Below are 22,485 nucleotides of genomic sequence, written 5' to 3'. Positions count from 1 at the left end.
GAAACTGGGGAGGTTTTGGAAGTGTTTTTTCAGTTGTTGTTGTTGACTCCAGCTGTTGACATTCTCCATGGAAGCCTACAGAGAAGGAAAAGTGGTTGGCACAAGCACTCCACTTCCAGGCTGTGGAGTTTCTCCAGGCTCCACATACATGGGAGGGTTTTTTTCCCCCGTGCATAAGCAGATTGCATTTTTCCATCCCCTTCTTCAGACAGCACAGGAGGAGCAGCCAGGGACAGATGTTTGTTACAGCGAGCTGGGCAAATGCACAGCACATTCGGACCGCCCTCATGTCCAGCAACAGCCTGGGGTGGGTGACTGCTCTGTACCTGATACAATTGTCTGTCTAAATGCCCTTCAGCGTCAGGAGGCAGCAGGCTTCATGGCTGTGTTGAGGACAGACTGTGAAATTGAGGGAGAGAGAGAGAGAAGCTGGTGTTGGAGGAGCAGAAGAGGTTCAAGGAAGAACATATGCAGGGAGAGAGGTAGCTGAAGAAGATAATTGGGAAGGAACAAGGAAAAGCAGTGGGGAAGGATCTGGGGTTAGCTTTGAGACAGGCCTTAAATTCAGGCAGAGCTGTCCGGAGCGGAGCTCTGGTAAATGTTTTCAAACCTGCAGGGCAGAAGCCCTGGGAAATTCTCTTTAAGAATTTGATCCACAGAGAGAAAGGAGCTGGGTCTAGAGAGAGAGAGAGAGGCTGGTTAAAAGGGAAGGAAGTAGCTGGGCAAAGATGTTAGCTCTCCATCGAAGGATGCTGTGGGCAGAGAGCCATGCATGCACACACACAAAGAAGTTGGAACTGATGGCCAGAGAGCAGGATCAAGGGGAAGGCAATTCTCTGTCGAGTGACTGTGTCCTCTCCCAGACACAGATGGGCCTGGTATACATGACTTCTGAAAGCTGGAATTGGACTTTACTTTTCATAGTCATTGATTCCAGCATCCACTCTGGCTGTCTGCTCAAGGATTTTCTTTATGCTTCTACAGGATGGAGGGGAATTGGCTTGGTAGTGTAAATCCAGACTCCTGGAACCAAGGGATTAAATCCCAACAGGGTCAATTTCATCCTTCACCCTGCAGGAGTTGATACATTGAGTTCCATGCAGTTCACCCTTTTGTGTGCAGCTTTTAGATGCAACTTGAAAAAACAAACTTCTATCACCTCCATATGGATCTTGTAAGAGTAGATGTTTGGCCCAGTAAGTGTCAGAGGATAAAATTCCCCTGCCCCCACAACTTGTACAACACTGTGTACTGGCTACAACCATCCCTCCCTAAAAAGGGCTGTACTTTGGAAAACTTTGAGATGAAAGTGTCTATATAAATCTGAACTCTCTTATAACTATTAGGGAAACTTGGCAGAACCTGCTATAGGCAAGGTTGCAAAACTCTCTCCATTGCAACACTTTGTTTTTTGCAGGTGCTCCTAATTTTCCTAAACAGTCACCTTTTGTGCTGAAGTTTTCTACACGTGATCCCTACCCAAAGGTAATGCCCAGTGTGGGTATGTGGAAAGCTCAAGCAAAACCCCATCTGCCATTTTTTGAGATCAACGAAGCAGTGACTGGTGAAGCTGGGAGTGGAAATTTGGGTGGGACCCAATTTACAGTGGATGGGCAATGACCAAAGATCGGACATTGTAGCAAATCTCTGGGAGGCAGGATTGTAGGGGGGTGACTGTGTGCAGAGAAGGGATATGAGTGCATGGAGCCTGGGTGCTGGGCTGGCCAATGAAGAGGAGTGATCCCCATAGCCCCATGGGCAGGCATGGATTAAGCCAGGGCAGCAGGGGCAAGTTGGCACCTATGCAGGGCCCAGCTCTCACCAGATCTGTCCAGGGCTGGGAGAAGTTTGCAGCTCTGGGCAGAGGCAGCAACGGGGCAGGCTAGGCTGGTTCTCTGCTCCCTGCCACCCATGGCATTTCACAGATTGTCTGAGAGCCCACTCTTCAGCTAGGGGTTCTTGATCCGCAACCTGATGGAAGTTGGCTTCTGCATTCACACAGGTTCAGATTTGGGTGGGCCTGGTTATTAACTGGGTGAGCCATGGCCCAACTATGTCTACGCCCATGCAGTGGAAATAAATAAAATAATACTTTTTCAGTTTTGAATGCACAGTCGAAAATGTTGAGCCCAAAAGGGGCATACTTTAAAAGAGTGATGTTTGCATTTTTTTAAAAATTGCTTCACTAACTTTAAAAGCTCTCACCAGATTTTCTTCAAAATTGACTTGTTTGGTAGAGCTTGCTTTGAACTAAAAATTAAGCCAAGTCAGAAGAAAATTAGTTCATAGATTGAGGCTAGAAGGGACCACTGTGGTCATCTAGCCTGACCTCTGGTATAACATAGGCCATAGAACTTCCCCGGAATAATTCCTTCTTGAAATAAAGCATATCTTTTAGAAAAACATCCAATCTTTATTTTAAAAAATGATGCATAGGTATAGAAAGACATGCTTAGCCTGCAGTGCTGCAATAGCAGATTCAAGTCATCAGACTGGTGCCCTTTGCCTACAAGCGTGCAAGTTTCTAATGGCGTTGCTAGGCACCAGTTGGCTTTTGATGGCTGGTCTTGTCAGTTATAAGATTGTGTGGTCGCCTGGTTTTTTTTTTCTTTCTCTTACAAAAGCCAAAAACCTAGGAAACAAAGCGCCAAAAAAAGAATACAGTGTAATGAAGCGTTATGGTTCTGTAGCTAAACTCTTAAGTCAGAATATATGAAATGGAAGGTTGGACACACAACTGTGCCTTAAGATAGTCTTCAATTATATAATTACAGGAACCCTCTCATTCTGCGGAGTCCTAGAGCCTGAACGCAGAAGTCTACACAGCAATGAAACAGCCACACGTCCCGACCCCCACAAGCCCAAGTCGGCTAGCACGGGCCAGGCGTGGGTGTCTAGTTGCTGTCTAGACATACCCAGTGTCACAGCTAAATACAAGAGTGGAACAGATAAGGAGATAACACATGTTGCAAGAGGCCAAGCTGAAGTGGGCAGGTAACATCTCTACAGTTGTGAGACAAAGGAGTGTTAGTGTGGTGTTGTAGTAATGAGCCATATATCCAGTGTCTTATTAAATCCATTAATGTTGGTGTCGAGCAGAGTTACGAATTTAAAGCTCCCAGGCTCATCTTCTGAAGGTGTTGGGCAGGTTTGCTTTGAGGATGAGGACTGAGAGGTCAGACATGGAGGGATCGTTCTGCGAAGATGTTCATCTGTGGGGGATAGGGCGTTTTTGCCTTATATCATTTTTCTGTGTGAGCTCATTGGGGAGCACAATGATTGTCTTGTTTCACCCACACAGTGGTTATTGGGGCATCTAATGCACTGGATGAGGTACAAAGAGAAATAGTATGTGATCAGCGTATCAAAGGCGTATCACACACACACATGCAGGGGATGAGAGCTAGCTCTGGGTGCTCACGGCCTTATGAGCAAGGTGCAGGAGTGGGACTCAGCCGACTTGGATTCTTTTCTTCCTGGCTTTGCTGCAGACTTTTGGTGTGATCTTGGGCAAGTCGCTTCTGCTCTCTGCGCCCGCTCCTGCAGCGGTGATAATCCGGGGGAGGTTGATGTGAGGCTTAGTTTTTTAACATATGTCAAACGCTATGAGATCCAGGTGTCTGCAGAGAAGGGCAAAGTGTTACTCTCACTTCTGCATTTCCTGACATCCAGGTGCTTGACTATGCGTCCTTCATGTTGCTTCAGCATAGCATTTAATACATAGCGCACGCACCTTTTAAATGATTAAACAACCATGCAGACCCCGGGGAAAAGAGCAGCAGCAACCCCCGCTTTATCTGTCTTCCTCATCCTCATTTCCAGCACAGTTAATTATCTGAACACAGAGTTGCCACCTTCCAGAGTGACAAGGAGACGGAGATTGCGAGTGCTTTTGCTTGCTAGTCCATGACCTCGGCGTTATTTGTATGATTGTGTGCGTGTGAGCGCATGCGCCCCGGACGGTCTGATGCATTTTTCCCCCAGTGCAGAACATGTCCTCTTTCCCCTGCACTTTCTCACGCTACTTTGTTCAGTGGCCTTGAGGTAATTCACCAGCTTTTCCCCAGGGGAGGCCTTTTAAACCGTTAAATCCAAGCGCAGGTATGAACAAGGTGCTTGGGAGAGACCTAATAATACAGCAAGCACAACACCTGAAAATGTTTCCCTACAAAGCCAGCGTGAGTCAGCTGCAGACAGCTGCCCAGAAGTGTCCTCCAGGTTTCTTCATCTTGCATCGTGAGTCTTCTGTTCTCGGAGACATTTGGACTACTTTTAGAAATAGAACTTGCAGTCCAAGCCAGGCAGTTTGTAGCAGGTGCGATTTGGTGTCTGGCGATTGGGAAGAGGGGTGTGTTCATGTCTTTGTGGGGATTGAGCTGATTGCATTATTGCATGGAATCCAGTTGTTAAGGGATGAAGAACAGACTCACTTTCCTGGCAGGAAGGAAATCCTAGCACTTGAATCAGTGGAATATGCTGTGTTCGGAGATGCTTCCTCTGCTGATCTGATCCTCAAATCTGATCACGCCTCTAGCCGCGGTTGTTTTAATTAAACTCAGAGGAATTCTGCACAATGTGCTGCAAGATTAACATTTTTGTTTAATTAGAAACACTCAGTAATAATAGTTGTACCAGGCCTCCCCCAACGCCCGCACACTCTTACACTCACACGCGCACCCTGCCAGTCAAGAGGGCTATTCTCTCTGCGGATTAATTGGTTTGTGAAATTAACAGATTCGGGTTTGAGCCAGGTGGAGTAGCATCTCCAGGAAACAGAATGCGAGCAGTAATCAATAATGATGTCATCTTCAGCCAATCAGACATTGGCTACTTTAACAACATGCAACAGCCTGTTTAAAAAAGGGAAGGGAATGCATTAAAAGCCTGGCTGAAGTGGGCGTAGGCAAAGCAGTTCCGAGGCTGCATCTTTGTCCTGAACTCACTCTTGGATGGACCTGCATAGCTCAGCAGATATGAGCTGCAGGAATGCATGCTGCTCAGAGACTGCTGTAATACCTAGCCACAGCTCGGTGAGCTAAGGACACGGTCTCCTGGTTTAGCTCAGTCCCTTAAATTTGTTTCTATATTCCAATACAGAAAGCAAATTAAGACCTTCCCTTGACTTTCTTTTGAGACACTGTTTTGGGCTCCAGTCCTGCAAGTTGCCAAGTCTCTCTCACTTGGGAGTGGAGGGCTCCCAGCAGCACGCAGGATAGGGCCGGTAATCCGTGGCATGTCCCAGCTGCTTTTATTATTATTAACCTTTTATTCAGGTAGCACCCAAAATCCCTAGCAATGGTTGGGGGACCCCTTGTGTTAGGAGCCACACAAAGATGTAGCAAGAGACAATCCCTGCCTGCTTGTGGAGTGGAAACAGAATAATACTGAGCCACTAAAAAAGCCCCTGTCAGCTAAGTATTCTAAAACTCATCACACACATGAAATCACAAAACAATCTTGAGAGGGACCAGAAGAGGCTTATTAATATCCCCATTTTACCAGATGGGAGAAGAAATGGGGCACAGAAAGGGGACTTCTCCGAGGTCACAAAACAGATCTATAACAGATCTATAGCAGAGCCAGGGACAGAACCCAGCAGCCAATCTCACAGACCCCTAACCAGACGCTGAAACAGTGAGAGAAGTTCTTCTTTCTTCTGCCCCGTGGGTGGACTTGATGCTATAAATGTGGGCTGTTGTGTTAAACTGTGGCAAGCTGCAACTGCAATGCCATCCCTTAGGCCTTGTCTGCTCGCAGTGCTTGTGTGCTATAACGGTATCCGTTAGGAATGTGTTTCGTGTTTTTTTTTTTTACTGAGATAGTTATAATTGGTACAGCTCCTAGTGTGGATGCAGTTGTATTGGTATAAAGGTCGCTAGTACACCGATATAACTTATTCCCCTTCCTGTATGGGAATGATAAAGCACCTTTATGCTGATAGACCAGCACCCACACTAGGGGATCTGTACTGTTTTAGCTACACTGTTAAGAAGTGGTACAGTTTTTGTGTGTAATCAAGCCCTTCGCTTGTACGTTAACCAGATTTCTGCTTAGTGCTTCTCCCTCTTGACGGGTCACTAGCTGCGAATGGACACAGCAGGCCCCCATTGCTCCCTGGCATGCTCAGGGCAAGGAGGCTGCCTTTGAAAATTCAGAGAATCTAGGCATTTATACTGTTCATCCCTGCGGTATCCGAGCACCGTTAATAATGACGTATGTTAGGGGCTTGCATAGTGCTCCGCTGCTTCCAAGCACTGTACAAACCTTGACTCTGTGCCCCAGTAATGTCCCCAGTTTTACAGATGCGGAAACTGCGGAACAGCAAGATGAAATAACTCACCTAAAACCAAACACAGTTAGCAGAGCCAGCATTAGGACCTGGGAGTTGTGGCTGCCTCTCATTGAAAAGAGAGGGGGCGTGGGGGAAGAAGCAACAAGTCTAGGCTTCCAGTTCCTCTCTTTTGTCCCATTGTCCCTTGGGTTCAGCCGTATGTATAGTACACAGCTTGGCCTGTGACCCGGGAACACAGCCGGGTGCGAGAAGGATGCAACCTCACCATTGCATTTGAAATTGTCTGCGATGTTTCACAACCCTGGGCATTGTAGGCTGGGATTTCAAAAGCATCCAGCATCGGCGTATCTCTGCTGCCACCGCCAATGAAAATGCCCATTGTCTTCAGTGCAAGCAAATTTAGACCAACGCTGCAAGCTTTGGAAAAATCCCATTCTTAAATTTTTGTGCTGTGCCCACCCCTGGACTTGAACCCACGGATCCTTGGGCTCCTAATGCATCCACACTGGGGTTAAAGGAGAATCTCTGTAAGCTGTCCCATGTTGCTTATATCCTCTTTGCAGGCTGTCAGGCATGAGGGGTGGTCCTCACTAGAAAAAATGGTGTGTCCTTAACTTATGTAAGCCATCACGTAGTACCTAACGTAAGGTAAAATCCTAGGGAATGCAAGGCAGTCTATGGTTTTTCACCAGAGCTGGGCGACAAAATTTAGCCAAAACAGTTGACGTTTCAGCTAAAAACAAAAATCTGGGGGGGAGAGGGCGCAAATTGTATCTATTTCAACAAAATTTCATTGGGAAACACATTTTTTAAAATGTCTGAGGCCCTCTCTTGACATTTTCCGAATGGAAAGTTTCAGTACGTTTGTTTTGAAATGCCATTTTGTTTTGAAATGTACTTTATCATATACATCAAAAAATGGTTAAAATGGAAACAAAATGTTTTTGACTGACCTACAATGACATTTTTTTCCCCCAGAATTTCATTTTATGGAAAATTTCAAAATTTTGACTTTTCGTTCCAATTTGAGATTTTTAATTCCCCCTCTCCCCCCCCCCCCCCCACCGCCCCAAATCTCCACATTTTTTGTGGGGCGGAAAATCCATTTTCCAAGTCACTCTAGGTTTTAACATGGGTTAGCATAGTGAAGACTATGGGGCAGCCAATCCCATGTTCGTTTTCACGAGTTCGCTAACTCGAGTTATGACTACACCTTTTCCCCTAGGAAAGACAAGGTCTAGAGCAATACTCTAGAGTAGGGACCGGCTTGCTGCGTTCCTAAACTGTGTCAGGGAAATCTCAGGGACAGGCGAGGAGGCTGCCACAGTCCGGCGCCGGTCCATGGGCCGGTCATTGAGAAACACTGGTCTAGAGGACAAGAAGGTAACTGAGCTGTTTTGTAGCTGTTGATGTGTCTCTCTTTTTTGTCCTAGAGTCGCAACTATTGAAATTAATAACCTTAAAAATCATGCTCTGTCTAAAAGAGTTTTGCTTCCTGTTGTTACAAGTGTCCCCGAAGGTAACTATAGCTGAAAGATCTTTCCCCTCCTTTCTCGGCTAGTTTCCACTGTCCGTTTGACATGACTTCACATATAGTCACTTTCACTCTTTGTGCAGTTGGCTGATTTCCGAGGCTCTGTGGGCAGCGAGGGGAAGAAGAACTTAGGAAAAAAAAAACACCAAAAAACAGGAAAATGTGACCTGTTCAGATTGTAATGTCTTTGACTCAGGGATCGTCTTTCCGCATGTGCAGTGCCCTGCACAACAAGGCCTCGATCGCTGTTTGGAGCCGCTTGGCTGTAATACAAATAATTGTAAAGCCACAACAATTGGGAGGGGGATTCCGGGGCCATATCTGAAAATATTTTGAACTTGCTCTTTGAAATGGATTGGGTTTCTTGCCGACAGTCTCTCTTTAGAGTACTCTGTTGAATTAGGCCTCCCCGCTACCACCCCTGACCTTGAAAGGGCACTAAACCAAGCCCCTCCTCCTTTGCTTTCCTCCCGCAGAAGACCAGCTGCCTTCTGGTTTCCCAAACATTGACATGGGACCCCAGCTGAAGGTGGTCGAGCGCACGCGGACGGCCACCATGCTGTGCGCAGCCAGCGGGAACCCAGACCCGGAGATTACATGGTTCAAAGATTTCCTGCCCGTCGACCCAAGCGCCAGTAATGGAAGGATAAAGCAGCTGAGATCAGGTAAGGTCTCCCTGCGAGCCCAGTAGGGAATGAACCCTGGGAGTGACCCAAAAGAGAGCCCTCAAGCAGAGCTTTCTGGGCAGAATGGTGGCTGGTGTGAGCCAACCCTGTTGGCCTGTGGATTAGAACATAAGCAGTTCTACAGAAGATCTGGTAAAACGGCCATGAGCTTCCCTAAGATGGTTGGGTTGGTGGTGGTTTCCTTCGTTTTCTTCATCATCTTCTGCACCCATCCCCCAGGTTGGTTGAGAGGAAACCAAACCCCACTGAGAACCTGTTCCCATCCCAGGGAAGCTGGTAATTTGGCAACACTCATGGAACGGTGCTCTGCCTAACCAGGGGGACCTGAAAGAGAGGAATGGAGTTCTGGGTAATGGGGGGCAGGGAGAGGGTCGTGCTCAGACGTTGAGCTGTATAAATGAAGGAAGGAGGTTGTCAGTACCAAGCGTGGAGCTTTCAGTCCTGTTCACATCGGGATCAGGACCACGGCCACGACAGCTGTGTGTTGTCACAGCTGGGACAGTCCCATCCATGGTGTGGACGGGACCTTCCGCAGCCTGTGGCAGAACCAGGCCTCTCATAGGATCCCTTTGGTATCTAATCCTTTTGGTCTGTCGCCTTCCCGAAGCCATCGCTGGAGAGCAGTTCTGAGCATTCTCAAGTCAACCTTAGGTAGTGGGCAGCAATGCCCGATGGAGTGGTACTCCATGAACAGATGTACCCCAGCTCTGTGGCTGTTGTCAGTTCTCTGTCTTCCCCCATCTGTTCGTCCATGTGTCCTCTTCTGGTTTTGTGAACATTAGTGTGGCATCTTTCATTGTTCACATTTCAGGAGCTGTTTGTACACTTACTGTGTGTGTGTTTGTGTGCATGTAAGTAAAATAACGTGCGTGTCTGTGCATGTGGTTTTATTTTTGAAAGCTACAGATAAAGCACTGTCAAATTGTCCAGTTTAAAAATATTCATCCTTTCTCTCTGGGAAGCACGAAGTCACCTTTGGGAGCTTCACCTCTCAATGGAAACTCAAACAAAAGCAGATTTAGATTTTTTACCACAGTTCAGACTTGCCTCTTTAAGCCAGTCTGGAGCATACACGGCTATCTGATTAGGCTTAGCTAGACCTAGTCTCACTTTAGTTGCCCAGAGGCGCATAACCCTTGTTTGGCTAAGAGATGGAGCATTTGTAAGAGCTTTTCCTGGCACAGGAACAGGGGCGGGAAGGGGGCAGAGCTTTATCGTGGGAACTGGGGTCACTTTGTGGGAGCCTCTTTTCAAGCTCAGCTGTTCTACAAGTCAGCCAATGGGGCAACAGCCAGTTAGTTCTACCTGGGTCGCCCCTGGCTCTGAAATCTTCAGATCTGATTCTTGTAATGCAAGATTTGAATGTCAGAAAACATGACAACCTAATTGCTCTTTTATCCTGTTTGGTGTAAGGTCAGTTCTAAGGTTTTTGGTGCTGGAGGGCCAGCATTGACTGGTTAAAGGTTAATTTCCTTGTTTACCTCCCCATTACAATTATATACTGTTTCCTCCCCATCAGATATTTTGCATTCCTATTGCCCAGAAAAATTAATTTCCTAATTGCTTTGATTCCTAGAACTTTATAATAGCAATGGTTTGGCACAAGAGAACACTGTCTCCTAAATGTAAGGCTGTAAATTTGTAAAATTTAATTACTACAATTTGAAAAAAAACACCTAAGCAATTTAGGATCTTAAATCCCCTCCAGGAGACTTTAGGCTCCCTAGTCATTGAGGCACTTCTAAACATTTTGTCCAAGATGAATGGAAGCATTTTGGGGGGAGTTATATATTTAGGCTGAAATTTTCAAAAGTGCCTCTGTTTTTTAGAATCATCAGGTTTTGGGTGCCGAACTTGAGATATCTTAAAGGGGCCAGATCTTCTGGCCTCTGAAAATCAGGCCACATTAAGATGACATAAGCTGGGCACTCATAAACTAAAGCACCCAAAATCACAAGGCACTTTTGAAAACACAGTCCAACTTTGTTTATTATTTCAGAGACAAGGATGGTTTTACTTATACATTCTGTTGCATCACTGGAAACTCAGATGCAATTTTATTGGGCTGGTCCATAAGACCCACAAATTAATTTAATTGTGGCCCCCATTCAGCATAGCTCTTATGCACGTGCTTGACTCCATCCCAGTTCAGCGAAATACTTAAGCGCTTGCTGAATCAGGATGGATTCTAGATTTGAGAGCCTTCAAACACAAATGAAACTGATCTCCCTTAGTTTCATTGCCTACCCGCTGAGTGAAATGCAAATAAAGTTAACCAGTATGAATAGTGAAAGATAAATTAGAATATTAAAATACTTTGTGTCCATAACAGGAGGTATTACTAACACATTTTTAGATTATTTTTAATACAATTATGATGGTGACAATATCCCTTTATATTTCCTAGCTGGGCTCGATTTGGTATTTCACTTAGAGCCACCCACTAAATTCACTGTTAGACAGTCATCCCAATAAATCGTTTAGCTTCAGTATAGGATGTTTGTTCCTCTGGCTAAATCTGCTTTTTAGGGACCTATGTGGAACTGACATCATTTACAGCTGTTCAGAAATTTAGTCTTCTTGAAGCAGTAAACTCACAAAACACTGAAAGTGACAGACCTGTCACTTCTTTCTCTGCTTCAGGAGGGAGTTTGTTCTATTGGTTAGAGCAGGAGATTGGCTATCAGGACTCCTAGGTTCTGTTCCTGCTTTGATTCCCTTCGTGGCCTGATTTTCAGAGAAGTTGAAGTCACTGGAAGCTCCATATGCTCGGCACCTTTGGGGAAACGAGACCACTGATTTCTGTCTCTCCATTCACCCATTTGCCAAATGGGGATGGTGAGATGGCACCAGGCTGTTGCCAGGCTTTTTTAATTATTGTTTCCGAAGAGCTTGTCTATTCTTAGATGAAAAGTCCTGTAGAAATTCAGCATAGTATATTCGTCTTATAAAGATGGAAATAAGGGACTCTAGGCAGACCTGCCAGGCATCATGCATCTTGCAGAGCTCATGCATTCCTGCACAACCGATAGAATGTCACTCATTTACCCAGTGCCCTGTAGCCTAGGGGAAGGTGCATTGAGCTATAAGACAAGAGCCCATGAATTCTAATCAGAGCTCTTTCGCTGACTGTTCTTAATATTTCTGTGCACTTCACAAGCCCTTATTAAGCAAAGCCGTATACCTACCTTATAGGGGGCAACTATCATTCATCGATTTTACAGATAGGATAACTGAGAGGTTGGATAAGGTCAGTGCAGTCAAGAATCCAGGTCTCTAGCATGACAGACCCAAATGTCATCCACTTTGCCACACTACCTTTCAGAAGAAATAGGCCAAACTATGTGCTTGTGTAACCCACACTAACACAGGGTGGATCTTTGTTCCTGTCTAGTGGCTAGACAGCAGAGAAGTTTGAACCTGCTACTGCCCAGTGCTAATGTAGTTAGCTCAAATAGTGGAGCTTACGCTTTTCGTTCTAGAGATCCCAAGTTTAAACCTAGGAGATAAACCAAACTAAGACTTCTTTACCCTTGGCTGTGCTGTCTCTAACTCTAACCACTAGACCATACTCTACTCCCGAAAACAGGAATCATGGAATCCTGTTCTCCAGCATTCTAAATGCTAGTTCATAAATAGTTGTTCCCCGCTCGGTCGGCTGCTCCTCGCAGAGAAGGGTATGCCTTCCTCCTCCAATAGCTGAAGTAAGGGAGGGCTGTGTTGTAGATCTGATGGTTATGGGGTCAAATCTGGCTGGTGACCCCTATTGGGTGAAATCAATGTTAGCATGAGGATGCTGGAATAATTATCTAAATTATTTCACATTGCAGGACATTGTATGGGGATGTGAATTTAGAGGTTACAGTAGTAAATTTTTCTCCCCTTAGGTTTGCGCATCTCATGCTTGTATTTTGGTTAATGGGAGCTGTCACTTTAAGAACTGGGTGTGGCTGACTGAGCGTGTGTTTGTGAGGAATGTAATGTGTGGGAGATGTTACCTGAGTGTGTGGAGCAGGGTAGAGAAAACCCTGCCTGTGTGAGCTCCACAAATGTCCAAACTCAATTTGATAAATTTATCTTTCCAGAAAGCAAATCTCGCTCTTGAGGGTGAGCACTTGCTCATATTGGGGTGCGGGATGCCTCAGGATATGACAAAAGTGCTCCAGAGCCTTTTGCCTGAAGGCCATCAGTAGGAAGCCTGCTCAGCTCAATCGGGATTAAAAATCATTGCCCGTTAATGGGCATTTGGTGGCCCCTATACGAGATGAGTTTAGTGGGTTTCCATTACAGATCCCACATCACAAGCTCACCACCACTCTTGGCACTACTTGGCAGGCTCACCAGAAAGGCCAAGAACCTCATGGGCCATAGAGACTCAAATGCCCATTACCTGAAGAGGAGCTCTCCCCAGATTGGGACTGAGATGTGCTGGCAGGGCAGTGTGTATGGGAACCTTCCCATGCTGCTGCTCTGTATAGGAACTGATTCAGTGGGAGGAAATGCACCCCATTGAATTAGACTGAGTTTATGGCTATATGCAAACTAGTTGCAACCATGAAAATGAGCTCATTACTTGATTTGCATAAAATATCACACATGGAGCTGCCCAAAATTAGAAGTTCTGTCTGTGCCTGATTCTCTTTTATGCTAAAGCCTTTACATATCTCTAGCTGTGCAAAGGGGCTTTACAGTGGGCATACATTCCATTTGCACTCGCTTTGAGGTCCCTTTGTACTGCTGGAGCAGGGCCGCGGGGCTGCAGTGTTACTAAGGATCAGGAAATCTGAATTTAGGGACATTATCCATAGACTCCTTTTTCCATCTAGGGTCAGTTCCTCCCTAACACTATCCAGGTTATTGGAAATAATTTACCTCTGACAGACTTTGGGCCAACTAACCCTGAGGGTCCCTGAAGGAATTAAAAGCTGGGATTTTTCAAAGGAGCATGAAGAAAACATCCAAATTTGGGTACCCAACTCCCTGAGGCCTTTTTGAAAATCTCAGCCCAAGGATGGTCTACTTGTTACACGAACAAAAAATGTTCCATCTTTATGTTGTTGAGAGAGAAATTTACACTTCATGACTACACAATGGAATTGGGTCAAGCCAATGTCTGGTGCCTGCCTGTGTTACCTAGAGGGGAAAACGAAATACTCTGCAGCCAACTTCTTAAACCTTACGAGCACTGAACCCTTTTGTATCTTGTGTGTCGTCTTCTGCTTTTGAAATAACTGGCTATAACAAACTTTTTTATTTTTCTTTTCCTTTCTGTTTTTCATTATTTTTAACACTCAGAGACCTTTGGTAAGTTTTGTTCGATTTAAAAAAAGAAAACCGAAACAAACCTGCTAATGTCCAGGTTTGTAACCCTCGCCCTTTAAACTAATTCCTTCTTAACAGCTTTTTTGAGAGGCATGTTGTGCATTTCTTGTACTAACTCCTTCAGTAGGGATATTCTGCCCTCTTAATGAACTTCCGCAGGGGTATTGCAGGCTACAAAAATAACCATCACCATCATAATTAAAATATATCTATATGAGGAAATATAACTAAACACAAACCTCCTAACATTGGATAGATTTTTTTCGTAACTTAGCAACAGTTGTCCTGGAATTCCCCAATTAGACCGTAGCTTTTACCCTGGAACTGTGGTAATTGTGTTCACACCTGCAGGAGGTCTTGGAGTTTCACATCTAATGGGGTTATTGGCATTGTCTGAAGTGAGAACTTATGGGGGGGGCATCAGGCACTGAATTTTAAAATGGAAGCCGTCTATTGCAGGGGTTTGGGGGAGGTTGTGCGGGGAGTGATTAGACAGAAATGTCCCTTCTAGATTGTTCCTGTTTCCTGAGGTGCCAGGACCCTGATGGGAATCTGCCAGCAATACTCACGTCCCGTTTTCCTCCCTGTGCCAAGTCCCGACTTGTTCTCAGACAGGATCAGGCATTAAAATTGCAGCCAGTCCTTCATGCTAGCTTGTTTGTTGAGGGTTTAGAAAACTGCTCGCCACCCCCGGGAGAGAGCAAGGCACACGCTCACACGTGGCCTGGTAGGCCGTGGTGGTACGTTTCCTGTGGTTGCCATGATGATGGCACCTCCACGTCTCCCATTTTCAGGGCTCATTTTTGCCCCATAGCTTGTTGTTTAGAAAAGACGGAGGGGGAGGTGGTGTCAGAACAGGCCCCACGTGCCCGTGGCAGGGGGATGAGGCTTGGGCGGTAACCTGAGAATGGAACCGTGCCTGGAGTGCAGCGTCTTTGTCTTGCGTCGCTGAACTCCAGCGAGCAGCCTGACCTCCTGGGCTGATGCAGACTCCACAAGTTGCCTCTTGGTGATCAGATTCCATGCCCTGAGAGGCTGGGGAAGACACCGGGGGTATGGTGGGTATCTGTTGCCCATGCCACTTGAGCCCTGGCAGCCCCACTATTCCAGAGGCTCTCCCTCTGCTTGCATGGCCTCTAGCAGCCAGGGCTATTGCTAGATTTTACACTGTTCTAGATGAACTGGGAAATTCCCCACCTTGCTGACTCTAAGGACCATGTTTCCAAAAGGGCTAATTTGGGGGCACCTTTATCAACCTTGAGCCTCATTTTTCAGAAGTGCTGAGTACCCACAAACCCAGTTGCAATCAGCGGAAGCTGCATGGGCCTGTCACCTTTGAAAAACAGGCTCACGGTGGGCTTCATCCAAAATCAGAGACCACTTCTGAAAATTTGATCTTACGCATTTAGCTGCCCCTGCTATTCTGGTGCTCTGTGCAACCACCAGCCCTGTCCTGTCCCACAGAATCAGTCCTGTGCTCTTAACACTCATTCAGGCACTGTCAGCCTGCTATGTAAATAGGGTTGCCAACCCTCCAGGATTGTCTTGGAGTCTCCAGGAATTAAAGGTGAATCTTTAATGAAAGATTACGTCATGTGATGAAACCTCCAGGAATACGTCCTACCAAAATTGGCAACCCTATGTGTTAACCCGCTATGGACCAGAGTTGCTGTCCCCAAGCAATCTCAGGGGGATCCATTTGGCCACTGGAGAATAGATTGTTTGTTGCAATCCCCTTCCAGCACTGTCCAGCTGCCACTAAATTGAATATGAAGCTAGTTAGATGTGAAACTCCAACAGTGAAAATCTACCATCTGTGTCCCAGAAACCATTCAGACTATTGCTTTTCCTCCCCACAATCAGTCACTTCCATTTTGGTCGAGATTTCATCTCCTGTGTTCGAGGTGTGTGTCCCATCAGAAAGCTCCCTTTGCCATTCCCAGATCTGTTTCCCATGCACCTGGCTGAAATTGGGAAGACAAGAGCTCTCCACAAGCACTGGAGCTGCTGTCACCTGTTCCCATGGGCTCCACTGGGAGCGAATGTTTAACGTCAAGCCATAAACGGATAATTCAGGAAGGCAGTGGGTCCTGCCTTCCATCCATACGTGGCCATGATTTCCAGTGCATTTCCTCGCAGTCAGCCTGCCTCCACTGAAAGCTGCTATGTTGAGGGCAGTCAGATGCGCTGTAACAGCCAGTCCCCAGCAGGGGGTGATGCACGGTTCTTCTTGTCTCTGCCACCCCCATCCTTTAATCTTGCTCCACATTTGCATCACAGATGGTAGATTTTCACTCTGATTTTGAGACAAAAGGGTGTATTAGAGGCTGTTTGTATTTCCACTGAATCTATCTATAACCCTCTGCTGCTTTCTCTGTCTCTCGCTCTCTTTAAAACCTGCCCGTCCGCTCCTGTGTGGAGATAGTCCAAGTAAACGCTCCTCCCACCTCTTTCTTTCTCACCCGTGCTCTCTGATCTTTGTCCTGACAGCTAACCAACCTGCTTTATTAACCTTAGCGAGTTCCTAACCCTAACTAGATGCTAACATTTCTCCAGCAAACTGTCTAACCTTTTAACTAGAAGTTGAGTCTAACTAGAATCTAATAGCCTAACAATATAACACTTCTCTTCCCTTAACCCCTTCGGAAATAATTCAAATAAAGGTTAACTGTAACCAGTGATACATATTTCTTTTTACCTTCTATCCTGAAAATGGTGCACTGAAGTGCAAAGAGAGGAGGATGAGCAGGGCTGGAGGATAAGGAGGAAAGGATGGCCTTACGGTTAAGGCAAAGGATTGGCAAGCAGATGTCCTGCTCTTGCCTTTGCTTCAAGCTTCCCTCTGTGACCTTGGCCAAGTCACTTCACCCTCGGTGCCTCAGTTTCCCAATTGTAAAGTGAGGATAAGAGTACTTCTCTGCCTCCTGGGGGGAACGAGAGGCTGATATTTGTCGAGCACTGTAAGATCCTTGGATGGAAGGTGCTGCCGAATGTCAGAGTATTATTACCACCGAGGCGCTGTTAGGCTTCTATATGGTAGGGAGAGTTTGGAGTGGGGACTTGCCAAGTCTGCCCTGTTTTCAGGATTGGGGTAAAAATCCATTTCTTGAATGAGTTGTGCAGCAAATCTGAATGCCCGTGGGGAAAAGGACCCTCCATATTTTCAAAGGAAGGTGGTTTCCAGGCTCTTGTGATCTCAGGAGTATGACAGGAAATCAGAGGGAGAGGCAGTGATGTCACTTGCCAGCCATGATGTCATTCTCCCTTACCCGCGAGATGTCACATGCATGGGCAGAAAGCTCATGATGGGCACTGCCAGTGGAGGCAACTGGAGGGGGTTTGGCTGAAGGGAGCTCTGGAGCGTGGGAGGTGGCCAACTTCCTCCTCTCCCCGAATGCAGGGAATCCCGAGAGTTAACCCCCTCTACAGTTTATTAGGATGGCTTCCAGAGCAGCTGCACCAGGCAATCCCCTTTGCATGTTTCCCAGGTACAAAGACAGTGACATGCCCTTGTATCGCACCTGCAGCTCTTTCCTAGCACGTGGCTGTTTCCAGTGATGTTCTGCAGAGCCAGTCGTTCTCAGTGTAACTAGGGACCACAGGCCCAAGAGCGTTATATGAAACGCTGTGCCCCAGATGCATCACTAACATGGGTGTGGAATTGGGAACCAGGAACTCTTGGTATCTAGTCTCAGCTTTGTTGTGTGACTTTGGGCAAGGTTCTGGGTCTCCATTTCCATGCCTGGGGTAACAGGTTAATAATGCTGACCACACTCCCCATGGGCTGGGAGGATGGAAGCAAGTTTGCCCAGTGCTACCCAAGGGGTACATATTAATACTAGCTTACGTGGACTGAGGTTTCAGAGACTCCCTTTCCTTTGTGACCGATGGAGGGAGTGTTGATTTGGCCAGCCTCCTCCTTTTCAAGTTTAGTGTCATGAGTAAGCATCCCCCAGTCTGAACCGGAGTGTGCTGCCAGGAGTCCTTTTCCCCCAACCCCCTCCAGTTCCTCCGTGGAATTAAAGATGAAACGAGGTAGTGTAGGAATTTTCCTTCCAGGAATGATCTTCCTTGAGCTGGGTCCTTTTCCCACTGGCAGTCCAAGCGTTTTTGGTTTTTTCACTCCTTTCACTTCTTTCCTTTGCTTCCCTTGCAGAAGGTACTCCAATCCGAGGTAAGAGACCCCCCTGCTCCACTCACTCAGTCACTCACCCACCCGCTCCTCACCAAACAACTCCTCTCCAACTCAGTTCCTGTTTCATGTAATCTCTGCTCAACCCAAAGTCTCGTTGTTGTTTGTTGTGGTTTCTGCTCCTGCCTCACCTTTGGATATTTATTTCTGTTTGTGTCTGTCTTTATTTTAAATACTGTTCCAGCGTCTCTTTCTGTTTGCTGGGGGAACTTGGTGAAACCTTTTATTTTTCTAAAACAAGGCTCAGATGCTGCTGTCTGAAATTTATGGTGGAGGTTTAAGAACTAATCTCTCCAGGGCTGTGAAGGACCCAGGTGTATGTCTGGCATTAAGCACAGTCAGAGCTTGGTAACCACTCATGGGCCTCATCATGATTGGGGCTGAGTCCCCTGGAGCCCTTGACGTCCATGGCAGTGGAGGGTGTCCAGCGCCTTGCTGGAGCAGGTCCTCAGCATGCTCATTCCCAACCCCCTAAAGAGTGAGTCTGTCTGTCTGTCTTTCTTTCTTTCTCTCTCTCTCTCTCTCTCTCTCTCTCTCTCACCTCAGGTACTTCTTGGTAAGTAACTTTCATACCCAGCCTATCTCGCTGGGTCTTTCACCTGAAGGGAGTGAGACCCTCTGCTACCATTGGAAGTGAATGGGATTTGGATGCATGACTCCCATTGGCCCCTTTGAACATCACAGCTATAACTTCTAGGCTCTTCTTGCTCTAGGAGCCTCTACATGGGCAAAATGCAAGCCCCGAATTCTCCACTACTGATAGCAATAGCAGAGGATGCAGGCGTGTCTTACCACCATGTCCACACCTGCTCTCAGCAGGTAGTGAACACACACCGACCTGTCTACAATACAGCTTCCCTCATTGCTATCACCGGCAAAGCTACCCTCGAGGAAAATTAAGTGGTCCTGATTTCCTTTGTGTAGACAAGACCCTGGCGGTGCTTTCCCACCTGCAGCCCCGTCATTCTATTCCTGCCTCTGAGTTCGGTTTAACATCTCCCCTGGCACTCCCCATTCAGACGAGCACCATTGTGAGCTAAATAAAACCTTGGCTGGGATTAGGGGAGCTGACCCACATAAACAAAAGCTTCACAGAGCCCCCATCTGACACAGCCTTCTCCCAGCTGAAGCTTTCGGACAACGGAGAGTGCTGTGGCTTCAATCCTGTAAGAAATCTGCTCGGCTGAAGTCTCGGTGGGAAGGTACCTATCTGCTCGAGTTCAGGGGCCGTTTGGTTTTCGAGTCACTCTGCTGGATTGAAACCTCCGTGGGTTCTTTTGTTGAGAATTTGGCTTTTTTTTTTTTTTTTAATTCTATCCAGTCTGCACTTGGGACCTGCCATCCACAGGAGTAACACACTCACTCACTCTCTCTCTTGCTCTCTCTTTTACTCATACTAACCCCCTCCCGTTTTCACACATAACACTCTTCTCCCCTGCCCCGCAATGAATCTGAAACTGCAATCCGCAGTGGCACCTTTTGCACCCCTCTCCCTCGGTACTCTTCTACCAAGCTGCAAATTTTTCACACAGTCAGGGAATCCTAAGGGCTCTGATCTCCACCCTCGTCATGTGCACATATATATAATATAAGAAATATTTGATATCATGTTGGTTTATTATAGGATATATACTTTAAGTGGAGTTTGGCAGACCTGATGCTTTCTAGGGTAAAAAAACAGAGGTGATTTTCATCTATGTAGTTATGTGCTGCATATTTATGCAGGTCTCTTTTGAACTAGTTGATGGTAGGAGTGCTTAGTTAGGACTTGAGTATATTTTCATCAGCTGAAATAGCGTACAGGTATAGAAGAAGCCCTGATTCTCATTGGCCTGGTCAGGGGTACTCGCCATTCAGATGTTATAGAAACCCATGTGCAGTTTAGACATTCCAGTTTGGTTTTTTATGCTGTTTTCCCTTAAGCACGTGCACTGGTGGAAACACACTTTTCAAGTACTCTCTCAGCTCCTGTGAGTCTAGTGTTTATGCACACAACGAACCCAGCGGTGACAGGGATGGCTCAGGGGACTGGTAGTGGGTTACAGAGCCTTTCATCTTGAAGGCTGGTTCAGTTCCAACCTAGATCAGGAGCGACAGGAAATCATGGCCACCAGTGGCTGTTCGGTGGCCTGTGCGAGATGAGTTGTTAGTATTAGTTCCTAGAGGAAAATGTCCGTATTGCAGAAGACACCAGAGTTGGTGTTTTTGATGGTCTTCTCAGCACAGAAGGGAAGACCTGTGTGCTGAGCTGTCCTCTTCCTGTTAGAAGTGAACCCCCAGGTCAGGGTTGATGCAGACTGGTAGGACAGCATGGGGCAGCTCGTACTGTTTCTACCCACGTTGTAGATCAGGATTTTGGGGCCAGGGGGCGGGGGTTGGGCTGGGCGACTAGTCCTGCAGTGGCAATGATCATCCTGATCCAGGTTTGGTAGCAGCAATGCCCAAAGCAGTGAAGTTCTAGCATGGTAGCGAAAAGCCCCACACCCCGGGCCACCATTCGGATCTGCGTTGACGCTGGGGGGGAAACAGCGGGGGAGGGTGTTGGTGCCAGCCCCCTCTTAAAAAAAATAAAATAATAATAATAATTTCTTTGCTGCCGTCTTCTTCTCTCCTGCCAGGTGGCCTGCAGATTGAGAGCAGTGAAGAGACTGATCAGGGGAAGTATGAATGTGTGGCCAGCAACAGCGCTGGGGTGCGCTACTCTTCACCTGCTAACCTTTACGTGAGAGGTAGGGAGCACCTCGGCTCAGAACGCTGGCAAATGCATGGGCTCCCTCTGCCCCTGCTGTTTGATTTGTTTCCTTCCTGGAGCCAGGGGGAGGAGTTGCTGTTAAAACAGATCATTGTGGGAGAGGGGGTGGAAAAGAGGATCCAAGGGCACCTCTGGGAATGAGTGGCAGAGCGCGAACAGCAGCAATATAGAGGCCTGACCCCCCATTGTGAGGTCAGCTCTGATCCCTAGGGTGCCCCAGGAAGCTGGCCCAGGAACATTAAAGCTCTTGGGTCAATGTGGGGTCCCGTCTTGCAGAGGGGAGCGCATGGTCTCTGCTGCAGAGAGGCTGTGGCCACTTGTGGGGTTACCACCTTTCCCATGGAAGTTGCAGGAATTGGTACGGTCTGCTCAGCTGGTGTGAGCTTTAGAGGAGGCGCTGCATGGTCAGCTCCCTTGGGTGAGCCCACCCACCCCTGAGTCTCACCAGAATGGAGCACTGGGACAATCGGGTGTCCAGAGCAGCAGGCAAATCTCACCTTGCCACGCAAGGGCAGGGGAGGGGTGATTGCTCCTGCAGGGCAGCGGAAGGGGGATTTCAGCTAGCCCATTCCCTCTGGGGACATTTCTCTCCAGCTGACCTGGCGGGGAGCGGTGCAGTCTGGCACTATTCAGTGTGGAGCTTTCCCAACATGGGACTGACACTGCACTGGACTGCAGGTCTGGGACTGGGACTGCACTGGACTCATGTTCCAGCTGGATTTTCCTTCCTGAGCTCCCTGACCACAGGGTCTGCCTAGCCCTGGTTCCTTCTGGAGACACCACTGGCCTGGGTATATGTGCATGGTGAGAAGCAGGCTCCACCAGCACGATCCTGGGATAACCAATGGGAAGTCCCCTTACCCACACAGCTTGGGGGAGCCAGAGGAAATAGGAATATTGGATTCCTCCTATGCTTTTTAGCACTTGCTGGCTCAGTGACCCCCTGCATTTTCTTTGTCGTTCACCTGGTTTAAGTTCTCGGATGGGTCGTATTTTCCTACAGACTAATATTTTTCCACAGCAAAACCCTCTGATTACGAGAGAGCAAGGGCCAGCCCCTATCACTGTAAAACCACCATTCAAAGAATGTTGCATCCCAGTCAAGTGTTGCCATGTCCATCCCATTTGGCCAAGGAAGCGTTCCCCTCACCTGCATTGATGCTGCAGTTAGATGCAGACCCATGCTCTTGTGTGCACTCCTCTCTCTGTGTCTCATGCTCACTGAATCACATGCACATGGAGAGAAGGCTTTTAATTATTTAAAAGCTACGTTTTTAAAGAGCCTTTTGTGGCCAGCTGGAAAATCGCTTCTGAAATTTGCCTTGTCATCTGGGCTCTGAAAATCCACGGGTGGGAACATCGTAAATCCAGGATCTGACACCACACAAGGGCTAAATGAATTGCAAGCAGCTTTTAGCTGGAATGGGCTTTTAAAAAATGTGTTGAGTTTGTTTGGTTTTTTTAATGTTGTTTTTAAATCTCCCTGGCCTTTCTGGTCAGTTGAAAATCGGCCAAAGGTTCTGGTTGCCCAGAGCTTCTTGTCTCAGCCCCTGGATGAGTCTCGGCTCCAGGTGGATGGCCCTCTATACCAAAACGTAGCCTGCGTGTGCAACTGAAGCCTCTGTGATCCAGCGTTAGCTGCTGGCTGAGAAGGTGTAGAGAGTACCATGGAGGCTAGCTCGTGCTGTGTTTGGGGTGCTTTTCATG

The 22,485-nt window shown here is 47.1% G+C and overlaps 1 protein-coding gene across 13 annotated transcripts in view; it reads left to right on the top strand.

Moving 5' to 3' along the window:
* Nucleotides 1–22,485, top strand: part of PTPRS (protein tyrosine phosphatase receptor type S) — a 248,807-nt gene that overhangs the window by 147,316 nt on the left and 79,006 nt on the right. For all 13 annotated transcript variants that reach the window (XM_074939363.1, XM_074939359.1, XM_074939366.1 and 10 more), the window contains exons 5-6: nt 8,303–8,491; nt 20,645–20,755. In XM_074939363.1, the coding sequence (XP_074795464.1) occupies nt 8,303–8,491; nt 20,645–20,755 (300 nt within the window). The remainder of the gene's footprint in view (nt 1–8,302; nt 8,492–20,644; nt 20,756–22,485) is intronic.

The sequence above is a fragment of the Natator depressus genome, chromosome 25 (assembly GCF_965152275.1).
Source record: "Natator depressus isolate rNatDep1 chromosome 25, rNatDep2.hap1, whole genome shotgun sequence".
NCBI classification, from domain to species: Eukaryota; Metazoa; Chordata; order Testudines; family Cheloniidae; genus Natator; species Natator depressus.
The sequence above is the reverse complement of the archived record's forward strand: the minus strand, read 5'-3'. Positions and strand labels throughout refer to the sequence as shown.